At 48.2% G+C, this 27,853-nt stretch overlaps 1 protein-coding gene across 4 annotated transcripts; it reads right to left on the reverse strand.

Annotated features, from left to right (window-relative positions):
- Positions 1-764: 764 nt before the first annotated feature.
- NDE1 (nudE neurodevelopment protein 1) lies at positions 765-27,853 on the reverse strand. 4 transcript variants are annotated; one of them, XM_045461427.1, is made up of 10 exons: positions 27,754-27,846; positions 20,261-20,386; positions 18,447-18,600; positions 12,217-12,365; positions 7,335-7,471; positions 5,440-5,619; positions 4,004-4,095; positions 2,827-2,981; positions 2,308-2,378; positions 765-2,003 (listed from the first exon to the last, which is right to left on the reverse strand). In XM_045461427.1, exons 2-10 carry the CDS (start codon positions 20,341-20,343, stop codon positions 1,927-1,929), a joined length of 1,098 nt encoding a protein of 365 aa, XP_045317383.1. In that variant the 5' UTR covers positions 20,344-20,386; positions 27,754-27,846; the 3' UTR covers positions 765-1,926. The 4 variants fall into 4 exon arrangements, with proteins under 4 accessions (XP_045317383.1, XP_045317385.1, XP_045317386.1 ...); XM_045461428.1 differs by lacking the exon at positions 765-2,003 and adding an exon at positions 2,050-2,129 and having other exon boundaries at positions 27,754-27,814; XM_045461429.1 differs by lacking the exon at positions 2,308-2,378 and having other exon boundaries at positions 27,754-27,853.

Below are 27,853 nucleotides of genomic sequence, written 5' to 3' on the forward strand. Positions count from 1 at the left end.
TGGACACTCAACCGACTGAGCCACCCATGCACCCCAAGATATCCTTGAATTTCAAAAACTTAAGACTTCATCCAGCAGGGATCGACAAACTTTTTTTTTTTCTTTGAGAGCGAGAGTGAGGGAACATTAGTGCTTGAGCAGGGGAGGTGCAGAAGTGGGGGGGAGCGAGAGAGAATTCCAAGCAGGCTCCTCACTCAATGCAGAGCCTGATGCAGGAGTTGATCCCATTAACTCTGGGATCACGACCTGAGCTGAAATCAAGAGTCAGACGCTCAACCCCCTGAGCCACCCAGGCACCCCAAACTTTTTTAAACAAACTTTTTCTGTAAAGGCTGAGAGTCAACGTTTTAGGCTACATGTGGTCTGTCACGTGTTCATCTTTCCGTTTTTGTTTTCCCCTTTAAAAACATAAAAACCATTGTTACTACGGGGGCCGTGCAAAACCAGGCCGTGCGTCCTCTCCTTGCAGAAGTTCTATTCCACACAAATTGATTCCACCCAATGATTCCGTAGAGGTCAAACAGGTTTGAGAAGAGATATGGCAATGGAAGAACTCAAGCCAATAGCCAAACGTGAACCTACCCTCCACAATACACAAACATATCCTAAATACACTTCTAAGAAGCTGACGTGAAGAGGAATTTTTTTCAAGTAGAGTTTTTTCGTATTTGATTACTTGGTTCAAAAACAAACTTTTTGCCACCGTTCGAGCAAACATCAAGGCACAAAGCAGCATTTACCCACCACCACCACCACGTGGAAAATGAGTTTCTCTTGATTTTATTGTTCTTTTAAAAAAATAGAAGTCCGTCTTTTCCCGATACAGGTTAGAATGTTCCCATGGTAATGAACTGGGCACCAGAGATTAATTCTCTGTTGAATTTCAAAAGCACTTGAAAAGTTCTATTCTCAACTCAAGGATATTTCTGCTATTCTCGTGGAAAAATAACTTAGTAACAAAGGGTGGTTAAGCTGCACGCGTGCTCCCAAATTCACGTGTTCTTTTTAACTTGCCTCCAAAAGTGTGAGCCAGCCGTTCACGACGGGCAGGGCTGAGCACATACTCCGTCCACGTGAAAATCCCGTGTTTGTGTCTTCTCTCACAAGGAAGCTTCCAACAACAATCCTGTGGTTCAATCCTATGTGGAGGCCACCATGGTTACTTTATCATGGCTTCGAATGAAGTTCTGTTCTTAGGGGCTGTACTCATAAGGCCACGCCACCCCAACGACCGTCAGGGGAGGTCACCCCCAGGGCCAGGGCACAAGTTCCAGGAAACCCAACTATCAGGAACGATCTAAAGAAGATACAGATGTTTCCATCGCCCTTGTCCACACAAGATCGCTTCTGAAACACAAGCACAGCTCCCAACGCCTCAGTGAGAGGCAGAGTGAGTCCCAGAGGTACACTACACCATAGTGTGTTTTTTTAAAAAAAGGCACGTGCCTATCCTACTCTTCTCTCTTAGACACAATTTCAGTACACAGACCCTTCTGGTGCCACAGAGCACGGACATTTTCTTATGGAAGATAGCCTGGGCCTGAGATGGGCTCACATCCCATTTTTAAGGCATCTCCAGTCATTAAAAAAACACCCCCAAATCCTTCAACACTCAGGTCAGTTCAAAACGATGGGGTGGCCTCAGCATCCACACCACGGAGCCCTGTCCAGAGGGTCCGGTTTGTCCCTGTCGATTTGCAACGCACTGGCAAGGAGGCTGGGGAGGAGGAGACAACATTTCATGGGGACAGCTACCAGGGGCCATGGGCCATGGCCTCGGTGGCTAGTGTGACTGTTTGCTCATAGTTCTTAAACTAACTTAAACAAAGCAAAAACCTAGTTTAAGGAGGGGAAGAAAAGCAACGACTCCCACACAGACACACCAGGGGCTTCGGCTTCCGTGGATTTCCTAAAGCAACATCTTGACTACACCCTGGGCTGACGGCAGCGACGGTGAGGAAATATTTGAAGGCGGCTTCCCAAATTCCAGGCGTTTTCCCAACCTTCAGACAGAGCAAACCAAATTAGGCGGACATTACAGCTGTCAGACTGGCTAACATCAGGGCCCACAAAGTTCTAAAAGTAAAGAGAGTCAGGAGCAGGGTCTCCCTGGGTGTCAATTTTCTCTCCTGCGAAACGAAGAAAAGGACACTGGCCATCGAGCTCGCACATTCCCGAGGCCACACAAAAAGCCCAGTCACACCAGACCCACTAAAAACACCCTCTTCGACGGGGTCGGAAGTCACGTGCGCACCGTGGAAAACGACTCTTCGTTCCCCATCATCTCTCTGTCTGCCCCACACCTACCCAAGTTACTTGGCTCGGGGTCCAGGAACATGGCGACGCAGCTTAGGAAATCAACCCATCCAGAAGCTGTCCTGATTTTCCTCAAGTAAGAAAATACCCAAAGCTGTCAGAGTCTGAGTTGTGCTTTCCCATCAGGTTACTGGAACCTAGTCTGGCTGGAATGGAGTCCCTGTTTCCTGAGGTTCTAAAGAGTTTTTTTTTTTTTTTTTTCTTTTTTAAGGAAAAAAAAAATCCTCCTCTAGGGGAAACCGAGAAGCTTTTGAAGCTCAAGTCCCAAACAAGTGTTTCGTACAGGACATTCTCACAGCATGACCAGGAGCTGGGGCTGCAGATTCGAGTAATAAAAACGAGCCTCTTCCTGGCCATTCGCCCTTAACCTTCACCGGAAGACACCACCTCACCGCGTCCCAAGGGGGTGGAGGGTTAAGGTTCATTGACCTGACCTTCCAACTTCTACAAAATGGATCGGTCAGCGGTGAGAGGCTCCCCCCAGGAGCGGACAGCTAAAAAGGTACTGACCCTTTGTCACCTAGAGGCACGCCGCTGCTGCTTGGCTGTCTCTCGCCACCGCCATCTCTGTGTTTGCTCCCCCGCCCCGAGGCCGGGCCGCTTGTTCGGTTTGGGGACTGATCGTACACGAAGTTCCGGCAGGATGCAAGTTTGGACTCCAGCGCCTGCAGAGAAACGTGCTTTCATCTTTCAGGTTCAAGAGCAGACCTCCCCTCTCCCCAGAGCCTGTACACAGACAATAACCTCAAACGGGGGTTCTCGAACTGTGTTGTAGGGCGGGAGTTCCAAGAGTGGGGCCCTGAAGGAACCCAGCGTGCATCCACCCTTTAGAGCCACTGGCCTAAGACAGTTAGGAGCTTCCTGGAAAATCACCAACCCTGCCAATGACCCAGTTCTGCCTATGGGAAACGTGAAATCAACTTTCGGGATGATCTACTCTTTTGTTTACCTTTATCAAACGGGCACAGAGTGGCTTGTGTGGGAGGACTGGGCCTTGTTGGAAACAGACCCCATAAAAACCAAGAGGGCTTTGAGACCGCCCCAGGCTTATCTATGCTCTAACTGGGCAAAAGATTTAAGGAGAAACATGTTCACAGAACAGAAAACCAGAAAACCAAAATCTCAAAGTAAAAACACGAGAAAAGAGTCTCAAGCTTCTGTGAAGGCGCAGCTCTGACTACATACATTCTGGCTGACGACAGGCTGGCAGGAGTTCAATCGTGTGATTCGCCAGGCATCATTTTTAAAAACACAAGCAACAGCTACACAGAATACCTGTGTTATTTCTTAAGCACACACAAAAAACCTTTCCCTGTAGTGAAGGTAAAACCTCAAGTCGAGTTCTTTGCTCTAGCCCTTTGAGATGTTGTCTTTGACTCCCTCATTTAAAACGAAAAGAACTTTCAAATGTTTCTCCGTTTTCTTAAATTAAGAAAAACATCACAGACACCAGCCAGATTTCCCGAATTCCAAGGAAAAATGGCAGGGGAAGAAAGATATGCACAGAGGTCAAAGGGCTGAGGGAGTCAGAGCTCTGGATGGTTGTCAACAACAAAGCCCACAGGAGCTCAAATGACGCTAGGGGACGCTCTGCTACAGGGGAAAGGAACCAGTAAAGTCGCCCCTCCCAGGTATCCTGAAACACAGGCAAGGAACCACACCAAACCCGGGGAGGCGGCGGTCTTACCCCTACTTTCCGCAGCAGGTCTCCCACAATGTTGAGGGCCGATATCCGGGCTGCGGGCGTGAGGGGGGTCCCACCCGTGGAGTCATCCAGACCTGGGTGTGCAAAGGGAGCACACATATATAAGAGCGATTCCCCAGTCTAAGTCGGTGCACTCATGTCCCTACATGTGGAACCCCGGTGAGGGGGCAGGGAGGCGAATCCCCACGCTCTGATCCTGGATGCTGCCCGTTTCACTCAAAAGTTAACTAACACGCGAGGAGTCTATGGGATGACCGACCTTTTGCAGCCTTACAATGACTGTATTAACTGTTCACCTTTACACGTTAGTCTTTTAAATCAAAATCCAAACAAGTCTTCTTGAAATTCTATGAATCCCATACAGTTAATGAACATGAATAGCATCCAAGCAAACCACATCTGGAAGGGTCTTAACTCTCCAGAGACTCTCTCCTCCAAGCAGGAGCTGGGGACCAGCGGCACCAGCACCACTGGGGTGCTGGTTAGGGCGCAGGATCTCGGGTCCTGCCCAGACCCGCTCAATCTCAGGTGCATTTGAACGAGATGCCCCGCTGAGTCACGTGCATACTAAAGTGTGGAAAAACACTGCTCTAGATGGGCATTCTGGAAATCTCACCAGTCTCTCCATCCCAGGGGACGAGCCTAGGGCTATGGCAGGAACAGGGAGTGTGAGCTCTGGAGCCAGCTGGCCTGAGTCTGAATCTCAGCTCTGCTATTTACCGCCCATATGACTTGAGGGGAGCTACTTTCCTCAGGGCCTCAGTCTCCTCATCCATCAAATGGGGATGACACCTGGGCCAGTGCTAAGGATTCAGTGAGGTCACGCATATGCAAAGCACTTTAAGCACAGCGGCTAACTAGCCCACACGGAGCACGAGTGGCTGCCTACTGTTATTTCCTATTAAGCAGCCTGATAACAGCCTCTGTGAATCAGCAGAGGAGCTGGGGCAACATCTCCAATTTCTCGTTGTTGGGTTTTTTGTTGTTTTTTTTTTTTTAACCATGCCCCCCAGGACCAGTTCTAGACGCACGTCTCACTAGCCCCACAAAACGTTTTCTCAATTTTTTATCTGATCGTTGGAATTTCAAATTTAGGAGAGTTCATGTTCAACAAGAGGATTTCCGGCTTCTGATGAAGAACGGAAAGGTCCGCTAATGCTGGGCCCACATGTCACGGGGTGGGAGCACAGTGGCAGCCGCCCCTGGGAAGAAGCTTCCATTGTCCGGCTCACCGCAGACTCCACCGCTCCCTACTGCCTCACACCTGAGCTCTTCCGGTTTGTCTCAAAGCTCTGCCCCTCTGAGCACCCAGTTTGCTCCCTGCTGCACAGCCAGTGCCAGTACCTCCCTGACCCAGCACCCTACCCGTGGAGAGCTTGGTGAAACAAGGCAAATCCCCCTGACTGCCGTTCTCTTACCGCGTCTGAACGTCCCGGGTGTGTTTAAGCTGGCGCTGGGTCCCCGATGAGCTATGGGGGTGGACGGCACGGAGCCCGTGGCCTGCACAGCTGTGTCTGTCTTGTTGGCCTCCACCGAGTTGGGCATGGGCGTCCTGGGTTTCTCCTGCTTCTGCTGCACAGCCAATTCCTGCCGCAAATCTGAGCCAGGACAAGGATTCAGATTAAGCCCTTGCTTCAGGGGACAGGGCAAAGGGAGGGTCGACAGTAGACACTGGTCAGGGAAAAGAGGCACCAGAATGAAAACCCATGGGCGGAAACCCTCAGTGGAGTGAAACCCACAGGACTTTGCCTAGCAGGCTTGTGAAACTACACGATTTTGTAATAAAACCAAAAAGGTTTAGGGGCGCCTGGCTTGTTCAGTCGGTAGAACATGTGACTCTTTTTTTTTTTTTTTTTAATGTTTTGTTTATTTTTAATACAGAGAGAGAGCATGAGTGGGGAGGGGCAGAGAGAGAGGGAGACACAGAATCCGAAGTGGGTTCCAGGCTCTGAACCATCAGCACGGAGCCCAACGCGGGGCTTGAATTCACGAACTGTGAGATCATGACCTGAGCCAAAGTAGGAAGCTTAACCAACTGAGCCACCCAGGTGCCCCTAGAACGTGTGACTCTTCATCTCAGGGTTGTGAGTTCAAGCCCCATGATGGGCATGGAGCCTACTTAAAAATAAAAACAAAACAAAAAGAAAAAGGTTTAAAATTTTTGAAAAACGATGGCATTGATAGATACACTAATCCTTTACTTGCTTCAAGATATTTCCAGCTCGGGGCGCCTGGGTGGCGCAGTCGGTTAAGCGTCCGACTTCAGCCAGGTCACGATCTCGCGGTCCGGGAGTTCGAGCCCCGCGTCGGGCTCTGGGCTGATGGCTCAGAGCCTGGAGCCTGTTTCCGATTCTGTGTCTCCCTCTCTCTCTGCCCCTACCCTGTTCATGCTCTGTCTCTCTCTGTCCCAAAAATAAATAAACATTGAAAAAAAAAAAAAAAAAGGTATTTCCAGCTCAACAGGGTATCCAGCATACTAAGGGAAAAGACACTTTCCCCACCAACCCCCATATGGGCCTCCTGACTCATTATCACTATAATATGGGGGAGATATTTTCAATCCTTTTTTCTCTGCGTTTTCAGATGTACAGTTTATCTATTATCTATTAAGCGTATGTTAGGAATAATTCTTACTAAGTGTAAACAGAAACACGTTTACGGTCTACGATTTATCTTCCTTCAATGGTAGGTCTTAATCTAGCCATATTCACATCTATACCTTATTTGTTTTAACAACTGTTTAACGTTCCATAAAATAAAATGAATCTCTGTCATTTATTTAACCACTGCAGAACTACCTTTCAGACCTGCAGTTTTCTTCTTTTTAATCCCCCTTCTACTGTCTATACATTAGAAACTAAATTAGTGTTATGAACAATTAATTGGGATGTTTAAGAAGTTCTTCAGCACCCAGATCTACCCCAGAACTGCAAACTTCCACGGAGCAAATGCTGATGGGAATTCAGAGCTGGAAACCACTGCCTCGGCTGCCATCAGGTCAGAGAAACAATGGGCTAGCTAGCAATTCCATCAAGACTTTTCTCCCCACAAAACTCTTACGCTCCTGCTGAACAAAAAGCCAGTGGTGGTTTGAATACCCACAGAGGGTCTTTACAGGGTCAGACATCTGACAATTCTTACCATGGGGCGGGCACAAGGCCTGCCCAGTGTGGTTCTACGCCCTCTGACTAGGGCAGGTCACAGATTTCCAGCAAAGGTAATATTGGGCAACACTGTAGGAGAAGCTGTTCTCGGGTAGGGAGAGGGGAAAACACCGGTCAGGGCACACAGAGAAAAGCCAAGTCTTCCTGACCTCTGGCTTCATCTTTCAGGCGCTGAACAGATTCGAGAAGATTCTCCTTCTCATCAAGTTCACTCTCCAGGAAGGCATTTCTCTCAATGGCTTGATTCAAACGCTGCTCAAAGTCCTCCAGAGACATGATCGTGGCCCTGGTAAGAGAAAAGCAAAGTTGTCCCGGAGAGCAAACATGTGGTGCCTACAGAACAGGGAGATGAGAAAGGGCAGACACAGGGGGCATGAGTCCCAGCATGGGCACCTCCTGCACACCACAGACTTGAGCAAGCATCTTAACCTTCTGGGACCCAGGCTGTTCACCTGCAGAAGGAGAATCATCTTAGCTCTTGAGGTACACAAAGCCGTCCTGAGAATTAAGTGAGAAATCTCCATACGGCACTTAGCAAAGGGCCAGCACCTTATTTAGGACAACATACAGGGTCCAAATGCCAGGAGAGCAAACTCCCATCTCCTCCTGGAGACTCAAAATGCAAATCAGTGTTCCGAATACCCTACTAAAATAAAATTGTACCGTTTTTAAGGTTTTTTATTTATGTATTTTTTTTTTAAGAGAGAGAATGCAAGCAGGGGAAGGGGTGGGGGGGGGGAGAGAGAGAGAGAGAGAGAGAGAGAGAGAGAGAGAGAAAATCCCAAGCAGGCCCCACGCTCAGCACAGAGCCCAACACAGAGCTCAATCCCACGACTCCGGGATCACGGCCTCAGCCAAAATCAAGAGTTGGACGCTCAACTGACTGAGACACCCAGGAGCCCCAAGTTTTTTTTAAATATAAAACTTGAGAATTCCAGAACTTTATTCATTCTATAATAATGACTGGGGCCTCACCTCTATCTCATCTGATTTTAACACCCAAATGTGTTCAGCATTTGGCAAAAATGTGAATACATATATATAGAGGGAGAGAGAGAGCGCACACGAGAGTGAGAAATGTAAGAAAGAAATGTAAGAAAAGAAAGAAAACCCAGGCTAACAGCTGTATAAACCCTGCCCTGCCACTGTGACTGATCGACTACAGAGAGATCAGAGAACCTGACAGTAATGAATACATCAGACAAAGCTGCAAGACAAATGACAAATTCTCAACATATTCAATCCACATCAACAAATATATAAAAGGTCTCCTAGAAACGAGAAACCAGCAACCCAAGTTTAAAAAAAAAAAAAAAAAAAGGCAAAGTTCAGAGAAAAAGAAACAAATTATTCTTAAATATATGAGAAGGAATCTATGTCACGCATAATTCAGAAATGTATCCACTGGGCCCTGACTAGATTGGCAGAAATCTGAAGTCTGAAAACCACTCTGTGTGGGAAGCTGTGTGGAAAACAGGACACATAGCTGCTGGGAACGTAAAGCGATGTAACTACAGAGAGAACAATCGGGCAACAACTATCAAAATCACGCATGCGTCTATCCCTTCACCCTGCAATTTCATTTCTGGGGATTTATTCTCCAGATAAACATCTGTGCAAGCAGTGTTCATCATTCATCACAGCAATGCTGATCACTGCACAAGAATGCAAATGTAGCAGCTATCCATCCACAGGGGACTGGACAAATAAAGTATTATGTATTATGCAATACCAACCATACAATAGGATATTATGCACTTGGGGGGGAAAAAAGAACAAAGAATTCTCTGTGTCCTGATACAGAAAGATCCCCAAGATCTACTGTTGTATGAAAGAAGATGTACAACAGCGTGTATAGAATGCTGTTGGGGAGGAGAGTAGGGATAACACCAATCTCTATTTTTTTTTGCCTGAATTTACATAAAAAACTCTACCCTTTGTATATTATTTTTCAACCACGTGAATGGTAGACTGGCTCCCATGAGAAGTGGTCCCAATTCTCCCTCCCTTCTTGCCTCCACATCCTTGCCACGGCCTGTGAGTGGAATGTACTTTCCCAGCTCTTGACTTGGGCCACGTGACTTGCTTTGATCAACGAAATCTGGGTGGACTTTGCATCTTCGTAAGTTTTCTGCCTACAGCTCCAGTGATGGAATCCACCCCACATGGGAGCCCCAAATTCTCTTCCCACGTCTCTGGCTAACACTGGGACCATGCATCTGCACAGCGGCCTTGAAGCAGCCCTGAGGTAACCTACATGGTTAGAATTAGCAGAAAAAGACTTTAAAGTAGTTTCTTTAGCTATGCTCAAGGATATAAAGAGAAACCACAGTAGAGGAATGGAAATTACTATTTTTTTTTTTTTAGAGGAAATTCTAGAACTGAAATTACAATCTCTAAAAGCTCTATTGGAATTGGCTTATCGGCAGACTGGAGAGAAAGGTGCAGCGAACTTGAAACTAGATCAACAGAAATTATCCAATTTGAAGAACCGAAAGAAAAAATATTAGAGGAAAAAAATAATAAAAGGACCAGAGCCTCAGAGACCTGTGTGGCATTATCAAAATGACTGATGTGTGTAGTTGGGGTCCCAGAAGGACAGAGGACAGAGAGAACGGGCCAGCGCACATCTTTGAGAAATCATGACCCAAGTGAAATCTGTCAAGAGAGATTTACAGACTAAAGAAGCCCAGCAAATCCCCGTCAAGATAAATACATATAGGGGCGCCTGGTTGGCTCAGCCAAAGAGCATCCAACTGTTGATCTCAGGGTCACCAGTTTGAGCCCCACATTGGGTATTGAGAATTACTGAAGGAAATGAAAAAAATCTATTCTGGTTAAATCCAACACTTAAAAAAAGACACGTATATAAAACCGAGGCACATCATAATCAAACTGCTGCAAACAAAAAATCAAGAGAAAAATCTAAGAGCAGCTAGGAAAAAAACACATTATATACTGGGGAGTGACCACTCAAATGACCACTAACTTCTGACCTAAAGCAAGGAAACCAGAAAAACAGTGGAAGAACCCACCGAAAGAAAAAAACACAACAGCTGTCAACCCAGAATTCTACATCCAGTGGACAAGAATGAAGGCAGGGGTGCCTGGGGGGACTCAGTCGGTTAAGCACCTGACTTCAGCTCAGGTCATGATCTCATGGTTCACGAGTTAGAGCCCCGCATCGGGTTCTGTGCTGACTGTGCGGGGTCTGCTTGGGATTCTCTCCCTCCCTTTCTCTCTGCTCCTCCCCCACTCTCTCTAAAACAAATAAACCTAAAAAAAAGAAGAAGACAATGAAGGCAAAAGACACTTGGAGATAAACTAAAACAAGGAGACTTCACCATCAGCAGACCTTTGCTATAAGAAATCTTAAGGGAAAGGGCGCCTGGGTGGCTCAGTTAAGCGTCTAACTTTCAGCTCAGGTCACGATCTTGTGGTTCGTGAGTTACAGCCCGACATCGGGCTCTGTGCACACAGCTCAGATCCTGGAGCTTCTTCAGATTCTGTGTCTCGCTCTCTCTCTGCCCCTCCCCACTCATGCTCTGTCTCTGCCTGTCAAAAATAAATATACATTAAAAAAAAAAAATTAAAAAAAAAAAAAAGAAAGAAATCCTAAGGGAACTTCTTCAAGCCCCAAGGGAGGGGATACCAGAGGGAAATCCAGATCCTCAGGAAGGAACGAACCCAAAATGGTAAATATGTGGGTAAATATAAAAGGCTATCTTTTTACTCTCTTCATTTCTTTAAAATATACTTGGCTTTTTAGGGGCACCTGGGTGGCTCGGTCGACTTCAGCTCAGGTCATGATCTCACCCTCCCTGAGTTTGAGCCCCGAGCTATGCTGACAGCTCAGAGCCTGGAGCCTGCCTTCGATTCTGGGTCTCCGTCTCTCTCGGCCCCTCCCCCACTAATGCTCTGTCTCTCTTTCAAAAATAAACAAACATTAAACAAATTTTTTTTTAATAAAATAAAATACACTTGGCTTTTTAAAGCCAAAACGAGAGCTACGCATTTCAGAATCTACGGCATTTGTAGACACAGCACTATTACAAGTATAGCATAAAGTTCAAGGATGGTAAAAATCAAACTGTAAGGTTGCAAGGCTGTTGCATTTTACTTGAAGTGGTACAGTGAAGTTATCCTAAAGCAACCGCTAAAAAGTAACACAGGGGCCTGTGGGGGCAACACAAAGCTTCCCCATCTTAACAACAGTGTGGGTCACGGGAGCGTATACGCCATTTGCCCAAACTGATGGGACCTGTACGCTAAAAATCTGTGCATGCCAATATATGCAAGGTATATCTAATTTTTAATGTGTTTCCATTAAAAAAAAGGGGGGGTGCTGGCACACAGTAGTTTTTCAATAAATGTTAGTTATCATTGGTAGTATTCTGAAGCTCAGCAACAGAATGTCAGTTTACAAAATACCGTTCTTCGGGGGCGCCTGGGTGGTTCAGTTGGTTGAGCACCCTACATCGGCTCAGGTCACGATCTCACAGTTTGTGTGTTCGAGCCCCACATCGGGCTCTCTGCTGTCAGAGGTGGAGCCCACTTTGGATCTTTGTCCCCCTCTGCCTGCCCCTCCCCTGTTCGTACTCTCAAAACTAAATAAACATTTGCAAAGAAATACTGTTCTTTGAACACGCTTACCTTAGGGCGGTAATGAGCACATGTGTGCCTTTCTGCCTGGAATGTTCTCACCTCATACTCTTCCCCTGGGTAATGCATATACATCCCCCTGGTCTTAGCCTAACTGCCACTGCCACTGGGAAGCCTTGCCTGACATTTACCCACTGATGGTGTAACTTCTGTGTCCGCTTACGCACGCCCATCGCACCTGAACTTGCAGCACTTACTGCTGTCATCAGGTTGCACTGATGTGTCTGTTGTCTGTCTCCTGGACGGTCACTGGCTTGGTGTGGCTCACGGCTGAATCCTCTAGACTCAACACGGTGCTTGGCACCCACGTGCTGGGAGCCAACAGCAGAGAAAAAAGGCTCCCAAACCCGTTTCTCCTTCCCGACGTACCGTTTTGCTCTTTCCAAGTCATCGTTGGCTTGCTCCAGCTCTCTGATGTATTTCTGAAGTTGATCCTTGATTGCTTTGGTCTGGGCGAGGTCATCCTCTAAGGCTGAGATCTGCCGGTGGCCTTCAGAGTGCTGCGTTTCAAACTTGTCCTGAAGATCAAAATCGACACTGAGTGTGTGATTTAAGACTTCTGATAAGCTATGTTTATCTCCCTTCCCTGGCATTGCCTTAAAATACCGAGGATTACTCCTGGACTGTGCTCACTCCTGTTGTCATGGGCGCTGTTGCTTCTAGCTCATGAGCATCCGTACCTCCCCGTGTGCACAGCCCGTCAGCGCCCTGATTTCTTTAAGGGATTTAGCTCCTCCTTAGTATAGGATCTTTATGGGCCATTCTTCCTATCACTCCCCAAGGTGGCTCCAGACAGCTTCGCGGCCACCCACCACAACCAGGGGACAAGCCTAACCTCAGTCAGTAGAACCTTCTCTCCACAGACACGGACTCTGAGGCAAAGGAGGGCCGATGGCAAGAACGGGGCCACCGCTCAAAGCTCTTATGTACCAAGTACTTTCTGCCTCCCAGCCCACTAGCACCTTGCACCACCCTGCCCCCTCCCAAACTTGGTCCCTGCAGCCTCTGGGTAAGAAGCCCCCAACGATCTTCAAAGCCATCATTTTGTTCAAGGGCATCCACACAGCCACAGAAAACCACATAAATGTCTCCAAGCACCATCCACAGGGCAATCCAGATCCACCTCACGTGACGTTCCTGGATTACATGTAAGGAATCACAACAGCTTTGGTTGCTGGTGCCTCGTAACAAGAGCAGAAAACCATGTGCTTAGTTTGATAACTGTTCTAACTTTATGTCCAGGAGACTCCCCATGTAGCATGAGGGTTTGAAAGGGATTTGAGGACCTTTGGGGGAGGAAGGGAAGAAGGGAGGGAAGCAAGGAAGCAAGGGAAGGGAAGCAAAGGAAGGAAGCAAACAAAAAAACCCCACGACCTGTTACTTATCACCAAAAGTAGCTTCGTGTGATTTGAGTAGTGCTTTCCAAGGAAGGAACAGTCAACTGCAGCAGCTAACATTCATCGCATGCTTACTCTGGGCCAGCTTCTGGGCTCAGGACCGGGCTTACGATGCCTCGCTGAATGCCATTTCGGAGATGTGAATGGAGCCTACCCCATTAGCCCAAAGTCAACTGGTAGCAAATGCCTGAGCCTAGATCCAACCTGGGCCACTGGGGCTTGTGCTTTTCCTTTTTTCACCTCTTTTTTTTTTTTTTTTTTTTTTAATGTTTGTTTATTTTTGAGAGAGAAAAAGAGACAGAGACAGAGCATGAGTAGGGGAGAGGAGAGACAGAGGGAGACACAGAATCTGAAACAGGCTCCAGGCTCCGAGCTGTCAGGCCAGAGCCCGATGCGGGACTCAAACTCACAAACTGCAAGATCATGACCTGAGCTGAAGTCAGACGCTTAACAGACCGAGCCACCCAGGCGCCCTGGGGCTTATGCTTTTAAGGGAACTGTGCTAACGGCATGACTTACTTCAGCTCAGGTCATGATCTCGAGGTCCATGGGTTTGACCCCCGTGTTCGGCTCTGTGCTGACAGCTTGTGGCCTGGAGCCTGCTTTGGATTCAGTGTCTCCCTCTCTCTCTCCCTTCCCCCGCTCACGCGCTCTCAAAATAATAAACAAAAAAATTAAGAACAAAAAAACAAAGAAACAACTATGCTAAAGCGCCCTCAACCATTTCATTACAGGTCACATAGGTACTGTGCACACATGCAGGCTCATGTACACACACACACACACACACACACACATTCTGCTCTGTCTCCTTTCCCAAATTACCTTCCTTCACCAAACACCCTTACCGCTTTCCCTTCATCTACACACAAAAGAAAACACTTCCCATAGGAAAGGCCCAAAGTCAAACTGGAAAGTTTGAACAACAGTCAAACTCTTCTTGACTCAATTGAGTCAACAAAGGCGTTGCTAGAAACAGTCTGGATGCACCGGGAGAATGACACAATGGTGCCCAGGCCAGAGAGGCGTGGCGAGAGCCCTGTGAAAGACACACCCCCGCAGAACAAGCAGGTTATTTACAGGGTGAGGACACGGAGGCCATTCCACATCCTCACGCTGTCCGGTCCCCTTTGATACTCTGTTTCCTGGCCAGTCCCCTCTGATAGTGTCTCCTGGCCGCAGCAGAGGAAGCATCCCCGCTCAGTCAAGGAGGGGCAGACCAAGACCCACACAGGGGCCAATTCCCAGGCCTGGCTCTCACGGCCTCACACCCTTTATTTGTGTGCATCTCCAAATAAAACAGGAAGGCATGGGATCCTAGGTCATTAACCTAAATTCAAACACAGGTTCAAGAAGATGCAGTTAACGGGCCTCTCCACCAGCATTCAGATTCAAATGATGTCCTTTGAACTTGCAGACATGAAAAGCTGTTGCTAAATGTTGCGCTTTCGTTTGGCTCTAATTATTATAAGCGGTCAGTTGTCAGTTGATGGAGCCATCAACAGACGCTCTGTTTGATCCCTTACAGGCTTTTACATTCAACTTGTGATGAATAAGCCAGTTGTCAAGAAGTCTGACACAGCCGAATACATTCCCCTTAGGTGACTGACAAATAGGTGCTGGTGGCAGTTTTTATTTACTTACTTATTTTTTAAAGTAATCTCTACACCCAGTGTGGGGTTCGAATTCACTACTCCAAGATGAAGGGTTGCACGCTCAGGGCGCCTGGGGGGCTCAGTTGGTTAAGTGTCCGACTCTTGATTTCGGCTCAGGTCGTGATCTCAAGGTTTTTGAGTTCAAGCCCCACGTCAGGCTTTGTGCCAACAGTGTGGAACCTGCAGAGGTTCCCCTTCCTCTCTCAAAAAATAAGTAATTTTTTTTTTTTAGTTTATTTAAGACTCGTATGCTCTGACTCGACTGAGCCAGCCAAGTACCCCAAGGCAAGTAAGTATTCTTTATTCCAAGGTATTTCTATTGCTTCTCCTACTCTATGCTCTGTGCCTCATGCATCTGTCATGTGGCTGTCATAAAAATGTGTTCTTGAAGGGGGCGCCTGGGTGGCTCAGTCGGTTGAGTGTCCGACTTCAGCTCGGGTCATGATCTTGCGGTCTGTGGGTTCGAGCCCCACATCAGGCTCTGTGCTGACAGCTCAGAGCCTGGCCTGCTTTGGATTCTGTGTCTCCCTCTCTCTCTCTGCCCCTCCCCTGCTCATACTGTGTGTCTCTCTCTCTGTCAAAAATAAATAAAACATAAAAAAAAAAAAAAAAAAAAAACGGCTTCCGCAGGTTCAAGGGCTCAGTCTTGAAACAATTACTTCATCATTGCTCAGTATTAGTCTGCCTCCGTGGAGGGTCTCGTTCCTTCTCCCAACTATCATTTATACTGCTGCTGATCTTCCCTCCACACAGCTTCCCACCCTGAGTCCCCTTCAGGCTAAGAGCTATAGTGATCCCTCAGTGTTCATGGCAGGGGTCAAATACTAATGCCTCTAGGGGCCAGGCTGTTTTGAGTTGTGTGGGCCAGGTGTAGGCATAAAGCAAGGGACACTGATTCCTCAGTGTCAGAGACAGAGGTGGGGGACCGTAGTGGGGACTGGGATGGACTGGTGAGCACTCAACCATTACTTGGCTTTTCGCTGGCGGGGACAAATGCAGGCCTGGTATGGCCAGATCCGCTGATTCTCAAAGGAAGTCAGAAATCCCAATTTTTATAGGAAGCCTCGCAACTTTGAATACTGATGTCACACGTTTAAAAAAAAAAAAACACTACAGATGTAAGTTTTACTATCGAAAGAACGAACTATAAACAAAACCTCAACTCTAGCTAACACTAACACGCTGAAGTATTTACAGGGAGGTAAATAGGTATCTGCAAATCACTTTGAAATGCAACAGGAAAGGAGACCGAGGGAGGGACAGCTAGGTAATAAGAATCAAGTACAGCAGAGGTTACTGGTAGAGCACAGGTGGTGGATATACAGATGTGTGCTGGAAAATTCTTTCGACCTGGCTGTGTGCATGGAAGCTTTCATAATATACAGAATAAAAAGCCATTGAAAGCTAAGCAAAAACCACGCATGTGCCAGAATGACCTGTAGATGGCCAGCTTGGGGCCTGCGGTCTACAACATACAACTTGCACTCCACAGCTCAGCTTCTGGGGACTTCAGGGTCTTCCTCCACCCCTCCCCATCCCTCAATCCCCAGTCCATTTGTTGGCCCCACTGTTTCCCATGAACTCATAAAGCCAGGATTCCCAGGTCTGCTTGACATCTGTTCTCGTCTGTGTCTGGGGAAGGTCCAGATTAGCTCTTCCTTAACCCCTCTACCCCAATCTGCTGGCCACACAAACACAGACGCACACACCCTCTTCTCACCTTCAAACACCAGCTCAAATCCCTCCCAGCAGCTGCGTCTCCAGTGCATACAGCCCTTTCTGTGTGAAGGATCTCTTGGTCAGTACTACGTCATCGAATATCCTTTCCCTAGGTGCTTTTTGGAGTTAGGTCTTTGTCTTCCCCACAAAACTGCCAGAAGGCTGGGAGCACATCTTCCACTACCCACCACACCTCCCCTAGCAGCTCGTCAAAATTTACATGGTGAGCTTTACTAAAAAAAAAAAAAAAAAAAAAAAGACAAGCAGACATGCCAGTGTCCCCCCCACCACAGACTTACTGAGACCAGGAATCTCACGGCGGGGGTGGGTTCAGGCCTGATACTTACGAAGCTTGTCGGGTGATCCTGCTTATCAGTGAGGGCTGAGAAACTCAGTCTCCGGGGCACAGTGTTAGCGATTATCTGCTAAGCCCTAGAGCATGTCCAAAAGGTAGTCTTTACCCTTTAGACCAGTGGTTTTCCAGATACGTGGCAATGTCTGAAGATATTTTTGGTTGTCATAATCTGGGGCAGAAGGAGCTACTGGCATCCATTGGATGCAGACCAGGGATGCTGTTAAACATCCTACAGTGTGGGGTGCCTGGGTGGCTCCCAACTCTTGATTTTGGCTCAGGCCCTGATCTCATAGTCATGGATGGAGCCCCACATCAGGCTCTGTACTGGCAGCGTGGATTCTCTCTCTCCCTCTCTCTCTGCTCCTCCCCTGTTCTCTCTCTCAAAATAAATGAATAAACTTAAAAGGAAAAAACAACAACAAAAAAACCATGGGTAGCCTGGGTGGCTCAGTCAGTTAAGCGTCTGACTTCGGCTCAGGTCGTGAGCTCATGGTTAGTGAGTTTGACTTCCGTGTCGGGCTCTGTGCTGACAGCTCAGAGCCTGGAGCCTGCTTTGGATTTTGTGTCTCCCTTTCTCTGTCCCTCCCCTGCGCCTACTCACACTCTGTCTCTCCCTCTCAAAAATAAACATTAAAAAATTTTTTTTAACAAAAAAACCCCCCACAAACATCCTACAGTGTAAAACTCAGCCCCCTATGGGCGCCTGTGTGGCTCAGTTGGTTGGGCGACTGACTTCACTCAGGTCACGATCTCACAGATTGTGAGTTCGAGCCCCATGTCAGGCTCCGTGCTGATAGCTCAGAGCCTGGAGTCGGCTTCGGATTCTGTGTCTCCCTCTCTCTCTCTGCCCCTCTCCCACTCACGTTCTGTCTCTCTCCTTCAAAAATAAACATTAAAAAAAATTTTTAAACAAAAAAAAAAAAACCCCACAAACATCCTGCAGTGTAAAACTCAGCCCCCTAAACTGAAAATGACCTGACCTCAAATGTCAGCAACGTCCAGGCTGAGAAACCTGGTCTCGACTGGCTCTGTCCGACAGAACTTTCTGTAACGATGGAAATATCCTGCACCACTCTGTCCAGTAATGATACCCACTAGACATGCGGCTGTTGTGTAGTTGAAACGTCGCTGGTATAACCGAGGAGTTAAATGTGTCCTTATTTTACTTTAACTTAAACATCAGTAGGCATCTAGGGGCTATCATACCCCCGATCAGCAAATCTCAAAACGTTTTCTTTTGCAGGCCTTGTGGGACTGTGGTAGACACCCAAGAATGGGCCATGGGGACACCTGTGTGATCTGCTCCCACAGAGCTCTGCCCATCGGGGGCAAACAAGGGTTCCACCACCACATCCGCCCAGCAGGCCTAGGGGTGGCAGGGAGCCCAGGGCTGGCCGCGGCCCCTCACAAGGCAGGGCTCCCTTGTCCAGGCGCACGCCCCACACCCCACACGTACAGCCCGTTTCCTCTCACCTTGATGGTTTCTAGCTCCAGGCGAAGGCGGTTATTTTCCGACAGGAGGTCCCTGTTCCTGGTTTCAATCTGTTGCAGCTGCGTCTCCAGTTCGGCTTCATACTCGCGGCTTCCCTCCTGGAACTCTCGCAGCTCCTCTTGGGTATTTTCGGCCCTACAGAATTGCCGGCCGTGTCAGGGGAAGCGTTTATCGAGCACTTACAGCTACTGAGGATTATGCTCTTCGCTCAACTGAAGCGGAAGCGTCAACTATCACTGACCTCACTTTACAGATAAAGCCAGGCTCAGATAGGCCGACTGACCGGCCTCAAGGTCACACGGGTCAGAAGCAGACCTCAGGCCTGAACCCAGGGGTGCCTGACTCCAAAACCCATTCACTCTTCACTCATTCTTTCACCATATATTTTTTTAACTCAACGTGTGGAAAGTATTCGTGGGATTGCACACCCTCTGCAGATTGACTTTTTTTTTTTTTAATTTTTTTTTTTTCCAATGTTTATTTATTTTTGGGACAGAGAGAGACAGAGCATGAACGGGGGAGGGGCAGAGAGAGGGAGACACAGAATCGGAAACAGCCTCCAGGCTCTGAGCCATCAGCCCAGAGCCCGACGCGGGGCTCGAACTCACGGACCGCGAGATCGTGACCTGGCTGAAGTCGGACGCTTAACCGACTGCGCCACCCAGGCGCCCCGACTTTTAAGTAGAAACCGGACCTAAGTGCTTCCTTGTCCCACTGGAAGGGGGACAAACACCCAATTCCAGCTTTTCAGTCCTTAAAAGTCAAGCAACACTTTTTTTTTTGGTTTTAAATGCTAAGCCTGAATTATCTTTAAGTCGAATTAAGAGTAAGGAAATTAGGGGCGCTGGGTGGCACAGACAGTTAAGCGTCCTACTTTGGCTCAGGTCATGATCTCCTGGCTCGTGAGTTCAAGCCCTGCGGCAGGCCTGGAGCCTGCTTTGCATTCTGTCTCCCGCTCTCTCTGCCCCTCCCTGCTTGTACACTGTCTCTCTCTCAAATATAAACATTAAAAAAAAAATTAGAGGGGCGCCTGGGTGGCTCAGTCGGTTGGGCATCCGACTTCGGCTCGGGTCATGATCTCGCAGTCCGCGGGTTCGGGCCCCGTGTCGGGCTCTGTGCTGACGGCTCGGAGCCTGGAGCCTGTTTCAGATTCTGTGTCTCCCTCTTTCTCTGACCCTCCCCTGTTCATACTCTCTCTCTATCTCAAAAATAAATAAATGTTAAAAAAAATTAAAAATAAATAAATAAATAAAATTAGGGAATTAGAGGGAATGGAATAAGACCTCCATACGAAGAGTGTAAGAGCCCACAAGAAATAAAAAGAAGAAATGCTGAACACACACTCTCCTCCCAAATATGGACACAGAATCACTTCTTTCAAATTTAAAATCTGCAACGACCCATTTTGTTAGACACAGGGAGACGTTCTTTCCTCACACACGGGGGGCGGGGGCTGACCAGCTAAGGCGTCTGGAACTGACGGAGCCCCGCCGGAAAATCAGCTGGGAAGGAACACGGCGGTTTGCTTGGGACCACAGGCTTTGGTGCTCACATCCTAGGCCTGCTCCTTACTGGCCGTGTGACCTTGGTGGACACATTACTTGCCGTCCCTGAGGCCCAGCTTCCTCATCTGTAAAATGGGGTGACAACTGTTTCCTCACAGGGCCGTTTTGAGATTTAACGGAGAGAATGTATGTCAAGTCCTTCGTAGTGCTTGTGGCCTAAGAGCAACAAAATCGATGGCTGCTGCCACAGTGATGGGGAGAAAAAGCAAGGTGGACTTAGGAAGACTGACCTCTGCTTGTAGGTCATGGCCAGATCTTTCCAGTAGCTTGCTTCTTCCTCCTCAGAGCTGAAAGTCTTTCCCGAGTCCTCCATTGTGGAAACAGAGGAAGGGGTCACTCTTCGTGCAGCATGGTGTCTAGGAGAGAAAAGCTTTAAAATTATTTGCATATCTGGTTCAACAGATGTTTATAAATTTTTTTTAATACTTATTCATTTTTAAGAGAGACAGACAGAATGAACACAGGAGGGCCCGAAGAGGGGGCACAGAATCCGAAGCAGGCTCCAGGCTCCGAGCTGTCAGCACAGAGCCCAACATGGGGCTTGAACTCCCCAGCCACGAGATCATGACCCAAGCCAAATCTTTAACAGGGAGGAAAAAAAAATTCCTGAATTTTATGTTGGGTTAAATGATAAAACATTGCCAAAACTTGACATCAAAGGCAGACAAAATCCAGCCCACCCACAGGAAACATTCCACAAATAGACAAAACTACCAAGATTTTATTTATTTCCTTCGAGGAGGGGCAAGGAAAAAAAAAAAAAGGAGCTGAGGACATCTCCCAGGGTTCCAGCTTAGACACCCGGTGCCCCCACCATCCTCATCACCAGAGACAAATCCTAAGAGAAGGAATGTCTTTGAGGAGGAGGATAAGGAGCCCAGTTCGGGACACTTCGGGTTTGAGAAGCCTGTGGCGCATCTAGAAACAACAGTGGATCTGAGACTCTGGGGCGAACCCTGGGCTGACGCAAATTTGAGAGTCCTGAGCCTGTAGCTGCTTCTTCCCTTTATCCTGTGATGGAACCGCCAGACAATCTAGGGAGGACTATTTATGGAACTCTGAGGAATGCCAATGTTTGCCTGGTAGGCAAAGAAAGAAACAGCAATCAAAGGAGACAGCGGAGAAACAGAGGCAAGAACCAGACGGTGAGCTGTCCTGGGAGGACGTGGCGTCTAGGGGAAAGGAGGGAATGTTCCCCAGTATCCACGACGCAACAGAGAAGCTAAGATAAGGGCTGGAAAATATCCAGGAGACTTCGCGAAAGAAATGTCGGTCACCGGTGACGTGGGCAAGGGTAGTTTCAACACAGAGGAGGAGGGAGGAGGAATAAACGGGGTGGAATCACCAGGAGGCAAAGAAGAGGAAGTAGAGGGAATTTTGGAGAAGTGGGTGTGAGAAGACAAATGGGAGGGGAGCTAGAGGGTAGGGGGTGGGAATGGGGCCTTGGCTCGGAGGGCTCAGAGAAATGCAGGAGAGGCTAGAGCACAGATCTTTCCCAACAGCTGTCAGGTCACAGACTCCCTGCTGATAGAGCCTCTCCGTGCAAAAGCTTATTCCCTGAACTTATGTAAGGCTCTGAACTTGTCAAAAATGCAAATGAGAGGTCTCCAAGGTCCCTTCCTTCCCTCCAGGGAGCTCTCGGTCTGGTGTGTGTCCTCCAGGACCAAAGAATGAATGCAACCCCTCACTCCGCAAGACATAGCAAGCTGTATTTTTGACTACAAATATGAATCATTCAGCTAAATAAGTTAGTGTTGGCATGGACAAAATCACCAACTTCTGGATCCCTGGTTAAAAAAAAAAATCAAACAATCATAATTCTATTTGAGTGCAGCACTTCTTGATAAACAGATTTGTTAGTACCAATATTCACATCTTCTTCGTAATTTCTCTCCCTTCCCTATTCCAGGGACAACATGCTTGTTCCCCACCCCACCTCCACGCCCTTTTGGGGAACAGAGTCTGTCTGAAAGCTTGATGGAAGCACAGAAGCTGGGGAGAACAGAATGCTGTTCATTCGCCGTTGTCTTTTTTTTTCCAGTCCAGCATTTTTTGTTCCATCTTTCTGTAACAACACCCTTATCGTGGGGAAACCAACCCTATGCTCATTCCAGAGTGATTCAGATGTACTAGATTGACTCAGTATCAGCATCTGGGAGGAGGCGCATGATGGAATGGATGTCTCCAGCATCAGCCTAATCTCTGCTGAGCCAATGATAGGGGTGGGCCTAACCCAAACTAGGTCAGTGATTGGTTCACAGGTGGTCCCAACCCCAACTGAGCCAAAGACAGGGGTGGGCCTAACCCAAGCAGGGCCAATCAGTGTCCAGGCATAGGGCTTTTGCAGAGCCAACGAGAAACACACTCTCCGTGTTAACTAATCTTATTGTGGTAATCGGCTCCCAATATATACATGTATCCACACGTCATGCTACACTAACAGGGGCGCCTGGGTGGCTCAGTCGGTTAAGCATCCAACTCTTGGTTTTGCTCAGGTCATGAGCTCATGGTTGGTGGTTCTGAGCCTTGGATCAAGCTTCACGCTAACAGTACAGAGCCTGCCTGGGATTCTCTCTCAAAATAAATAAACTTTAAAAAAAAGAAAAAACCAAATCATCATGCTATATACCTTAAACTTACACCACGTTATACATCAATTATATCTCCATAGAGCTGGGAGGAACAAAGACAGACATTCTTTCCACTAGGGCAAGGCAGGAGGAGGTAAGCCTGGAGTTGTCCGTGGTCATTCCTCCACCACAAAGGAGGGGTCGGCCAGAGAATGAAGCCAAAACCGAGGAAAGCAAGGCCAACAGGTGGAGACACTGGGTCCTGATGACATCATTTGAACACCTGGACCCAGTCATACCTGATTTAAGGTTATGACAGATGACCAACTCCCTTTCTTGAACATGCCAGTTAGGGTCGGATTGTTGCCACAAGAATCCTAATGAAGGTAAGTAGTGAACAATCTTGTTCATTGGAAGTAAAAGGAATAGAGCGGTTGGAGTGTAAATGACAGTAATTAACGTGGCAATGGGTGAGGGTAAACTTAGGTCTGGTAGGTACTCCCTGCTGGAGCCCTAAGCTCTAATAAGCCCAGATCTCATCTAATACCAAGGCACAAACCAGTGCCGACAATGTCAAGAGCCCGCGCGAGTGAGCATCGTGTGGCCACTGATTATCTTACTGAGGACAGTCTCAAATGCGTGGCACGGGGGTCTGTGTAGTAGGGCAAGAAAGTGAGGAACAATGGATGTAGGCGGACTTTTCCCGCTGTTTGGAAAAACAACATGTCCAATATTCAACGTAATTAGTTCGTGCATACTTCTCTAAACGTTCTCTACCCCAGACCCCAATCATTAGCTTACGTTCAAGCCACGTTACCTTCTTTCTGTTCCTTGAACATACCTCGCTTGCTCCCACCTCAGGGCCTTTGCACTTGTTATTCTCTGCCTGGAATGCTTCTCCCTCAGATCTATGCCCAGGTGTCCCTCTTATCATTCAGATCTCAGCTGAACCGCCTTCCCCGAAGAGACCTTATTTTAATGCCCCACCTAATACCCCCTCCAGCCCTTCTCTCTTATATTAACCTCTGCTTTCTATCATCATTTTGAGTTTTGTTTTTGTTCATCTTCCCCCACGGGAATACCAGTTGTTGAGCACAGGGGCCTTCTCTGTCTTGCTTTTTTATCCCAATGCCTAGAAGAGTGCCTGGCATGTAACAGGCACTCAATAAATGCTTGTGGAATGGTACCAGAAGGAAGAGGATGTCAGGTGAAGGAAAGGCAGGAAGCCAGAAAGCTCTCAAGACCCAGTTTATGGCTGACATCTGTAAATCCTTAAGATGCTTGTTAGGATGGGGAAAGCCCCACTCTCCCTCAGCACCTGAGTGGCATCTCTTTAGCGAGAAGGATGTGGGGGAGAAGATACCACGTTGGAAACTACCCCCTTCCCGGGTTTACGTGACGAGTATCTCATACTGGAGTTTAATAACCTTCATCCTGAACTCTTATGACATGAGTTTTAGGGAGAAAAAACTTCCTAAAACATTTAGTGTAGCCGGTGAGAACTAAAACTGAATCCTCAGGAAGGGACTTTGAGATGTTTTAAGAGGTATTTCCACTGTGAGAGAGGCTCTAATTACAACCATGCTGATGGGAAAGCTCTGGTTTTGTTTATTAAAAAAAAAATTTAATGTTTTGTTTCTTTTTGAGAGAGAGACAGAGCACCAGCAGGGGAGGGGCTGAGAGAGAGGGAGACAAGGAATCTGAAGCAGGCTCCAAGCTGTCAGCACAGAGCCCGATGAGGGGCTCAAATCCACGAACTGCAAGATCATGACCTGAGCCCAGGTCGGACGCTTCACCTACTGAGCCAGCCAGGTGCCCCTGGTTTTGGACTTCAGAGCGAGGGCAGGGGAAGCTAAGCAGAGACCTGAGCTCCTACCGGAGCCTGCACAATCTGTAACTAATTCAACTCAAGGACCAAAACCACAGGCCTGGCATTTCAACCAGAAACCCCTGCACTGGAATAACAATCCTTAGGGAAGAGGAAAAACATGTTATAGAGGAAGAAGTAACAGCTGAACCTCGCTTTGCTATGCAATAACGATCTTAAAAAGAGGTATGATTTTTGAAACGTCTCACATTCTAATACGCATTATTCTTTGCCATGGAAAGGAAGTAAGAGGACTCGCAAAGACTTCCTTCTCCCGGCATAATTTCCTCAAGTGTATCACCAGCTTCCATTAGCCGTGTGCTGGGAACCTAGGAAGTTATCTTCAAGTTTATGCTCTTTCAGCCGTTCGACTGCAAGAATAAACAAGTCAGTCTCTTGGGTTCTTAGGACCAGGAACTGGAGCAGAGATACGGCATACCTTGGCCATCTCCACAGGCAGGAGCCAATGGCAGAGGCACCCCAAACCCAAGTGCAAGTTGGGGGAGGGTGTTGTCTTTGAATCCCAGTTCAGGATCTCCTTGGGGTTGCAAACAGGCTAATGAGAGGTCAGATTCACCCGTTTCATCTGGCCCATACAGTCTTTTAAAAGGCGCTGTGGCAGGCAGCTGTTAACGCTGGGTCTCAGTATATACAACTCTGTAGCCACTAGCTTAAAAAATGAGCGAGTGCTCCTGCCTTTCTTCCTTGTGTGCTACAAGTGTTACGGGCCTTCTGCCTCCCGGCTTGTGCTCTCAACACACCATCGTGCCACCGTGTCCCAGCAGCTCTGTGGACAAACCTAATGGGCACCTCAAAAGTATATGCTACGGTATGCAAGGAGGAACAAGCTGAGAGCGAGAAGCTAGAAAAGCATACATTCTCTACTTGGCATCGCTTAGATCTCCTACTCCTACAAAAATGTGTTTCCACAAGCTGAAAACATACTTGAGACACACATACCTTTGATTTCAAAACCCTAGAAAACACAAAGCAATGTCCCTTGGCTCTCAGCGAAGAAAGGCAGCACAGCTGGTCAGGAGCAAAATACATGTATACACTATCAAGAAGTAACTCGCCGCCCTTCACCCCAGCCTCAAATCCTTCCCAATCAAAACACACAGAAGAGCCGAAGGGAAAGGGAGGGAGGCAAAGACACGGCCAAACGTCAGCACGTGCTTCCCCAGCTTCTGGCGGGTGCAGGGGGGGTGACGTGGGCTCTGCATTTTGCAGAAGTGGCATCACTGGGGCAACACCAGTCAAGAGTCAGCAAGTCTGGCTTCTGTCTCTGTGCTTTCAAAGTCTATAAGGATCTTCCTACAAAAATACTTAGATAGGCATGCAAGGACATATACTCGAGGGTGCACGCCATCATCCACTGATGTGGAAAATTGGAGAAACTCAACTGTCAACAGGGGACTGCCTGGAAAATTACGCAGTTGTTAAGAATCATACGCACTAATATGGAAGAAAGTTCAAGCTATGTTAAGAAAGGGTGCCTGTTTTGTTTATAAATGTATCTCGCTCTCTCTGCATACATGAAAAGGGTCTGGAAGCTCGTACCAGACGGGGTAAAGCAGGCAAAGAGATCAGAGCCTGTAACTGACACACTGCTAAATCCATTGATTTTTATGGTAAGCATATATTGCCTTTGAAATTTTAAAAAGCTTAAACTGGGATCAAAAAAATAGAACGGCTGTTGTTCCAGGATAATTTTATTCTACTGAATCAAGATGCCAAGGGAAGAATTTTCCCTACTGTGGCTTCTCTCTCCACCCCTTCTCAAACATTTCCAAACACCTACTAAGTGCCAGGCGCTGCTGGGACAGGCAGAGACGAAGCACCCACGTCAGGTCTAGGTGCAAACAGTACTAGCTGCCAACACAAACCTTCTGCATGCAGCCCCACTCGCGTTAGGAAAGTATCTGGTAAGGAAAGGGAGTGTAATCTATCTGGTAAGGAAAGGGAGTGTAATCTCCCTGGGCTCACACATTTCAACGCGAAAGAACACACTTTGGAAACAAAAATAACATCCTAAGAGAATCAGCCAAGTTAAGAAACTAATATCCGAAATGAGAGAATAAAAGATGCCAAGGAGAGGCCTCTGAGACCTCAAGGATCTAATGCTACACGAGTGACACACTAAGAGGAAAGATTTAAGTTTCAATCCCGATTGAATACCAGGGTGGGGGGGGGGGCAGAAAAGGGGCTCTGGGAGCCACTGGGATCCAATTGCTCTTCAAAGAACCCTACCCATGTCCTAAAATGCCATCCTATCCAAGAATACAGAAACAAAACCAGCATAGAAAATGACAAATTTCTGCCCAGTGCACGCTGTAAAAGGCCATTTCTTTAGAAAGGAAGTTAAAAGGGGCCTCGAGGCTAAAAGTAGAAAGAGGCACAACCTGGTACAAACCCTGGACAAAGAAATCAGGGAAGCTCAGACCCTCAGGAGGCAGAGAACTAGAGATGACTGGAGAAGATAAGGTAGCTTCCCAAGGTGATGGCGGGATTTCCCATGACCTCGGAGAGGCAGGTGAGCCCCACGACTGCATTCAAACTGTAGAGTAAGCGTTTTCATCCTTTATCCAATCCTTCCCCTAAGTGCTGTCAGGGGAAATCTGAACCTTCCCGCAGCAGAGATCTGAGAAAAGCAGAGGGAAGGAGGCTGTTCCAAACACGTTCCCGAAGACCGGGAGATGCCAAGGAGGGGGGAGGTTTTTGGAAAGAGGCCTGCAGTGAGGGTGGAAGTAGCAAGGGGCAGTGGACGAGAGGGGGGAGGAGGAGGGACGAGAAGGGGGGGGGGAGTTTGGGGCAGCAGGAAGAAAAGAGGTGGCGGGGACTGAGAAAAGGCCGAAAACAGCGAGAAGAGAGACTAGGGGAGTCAAAGGGCAGCCTACGGTGGGGGTGAGAGGAGGGTTGGAGGGCAAAGGAGCCGGGCAGCGGGGACTGGGGACGAGGAGGAGAGCAGATCGGAGAGAGGCCAGCGCTAGAAGAGAAAGGAAGTTGGCAAAGGCGAGAGGTGGGCGCGAGGACACAAAGGTGGGAAGGCACAAAGTTAGCAAGGGAGGCTCCAGAGAGCGGGACTTTTGAGCCCAGCGCCCGGGAAGCGCGGAGCGCGGGCAGCCGGGAAGCGACGGGAAAGCGAGGGGCGCGGCAGGTTCCCTGCAAGGCGGCTCCTGGGAGTCCCGAGAGCGCGGCGGGCGCCAGGGCAGGCGGAAGAGTTTCCCGGCGGTGGCGGCGGTCCCGGGACGGCCCCCACCCCCGGCCACCGCAGCCCCGAACTTACCCGGGCTTGGTTCGCGAGGACGGGCGGCGGCGGCAGCAGCAGACTGCGCTGCCCCGGCCTCTAGCCACCGCCACCGCCCCCGCGCCCGCGGCGGGCGGCG

Source organism: Leopardus geoffroyi, chromosome E3 (genome assembly GCF_018350155.1).
Source record: "Leopardus geoffroyi isolate Oge1 chromosome E3, O.geoffroyi_Oge1_pat1.0, whole genome shotgun sequence".
Taxonomy (NCBI): Eukaryota; Metazoa; Chordata; class Mammalia; order Carnivora; family Felidae; genus Leopardus; species Leopardus geoffroyi.

Bases quoted from the DNA above. Each gene is read 5' to 3' on its own strand.
- NDE1 (XM_045461427.1), bottom strand. From the start codon at position 20,343: ATGGAGGACTCGGGAAAGACTTTCAGCTCTGAGGAGGAAGAAGCAAGC. The intron at 4,096-5,439 runs GTAAGAGAACGG...TTGCACACCCAG, and splicing joins ACCCGGGACGTTCAGACGCG to GTCTGGATGACTCCACGGGT. The intron at 2,004-2,307 runs GTAGGTGTGGGG...CTCTGTCTGAAG, and splicing joins CCCCGAGCCAAGTAACTTGG to GTTGGGAAAACGCCTGGAAT.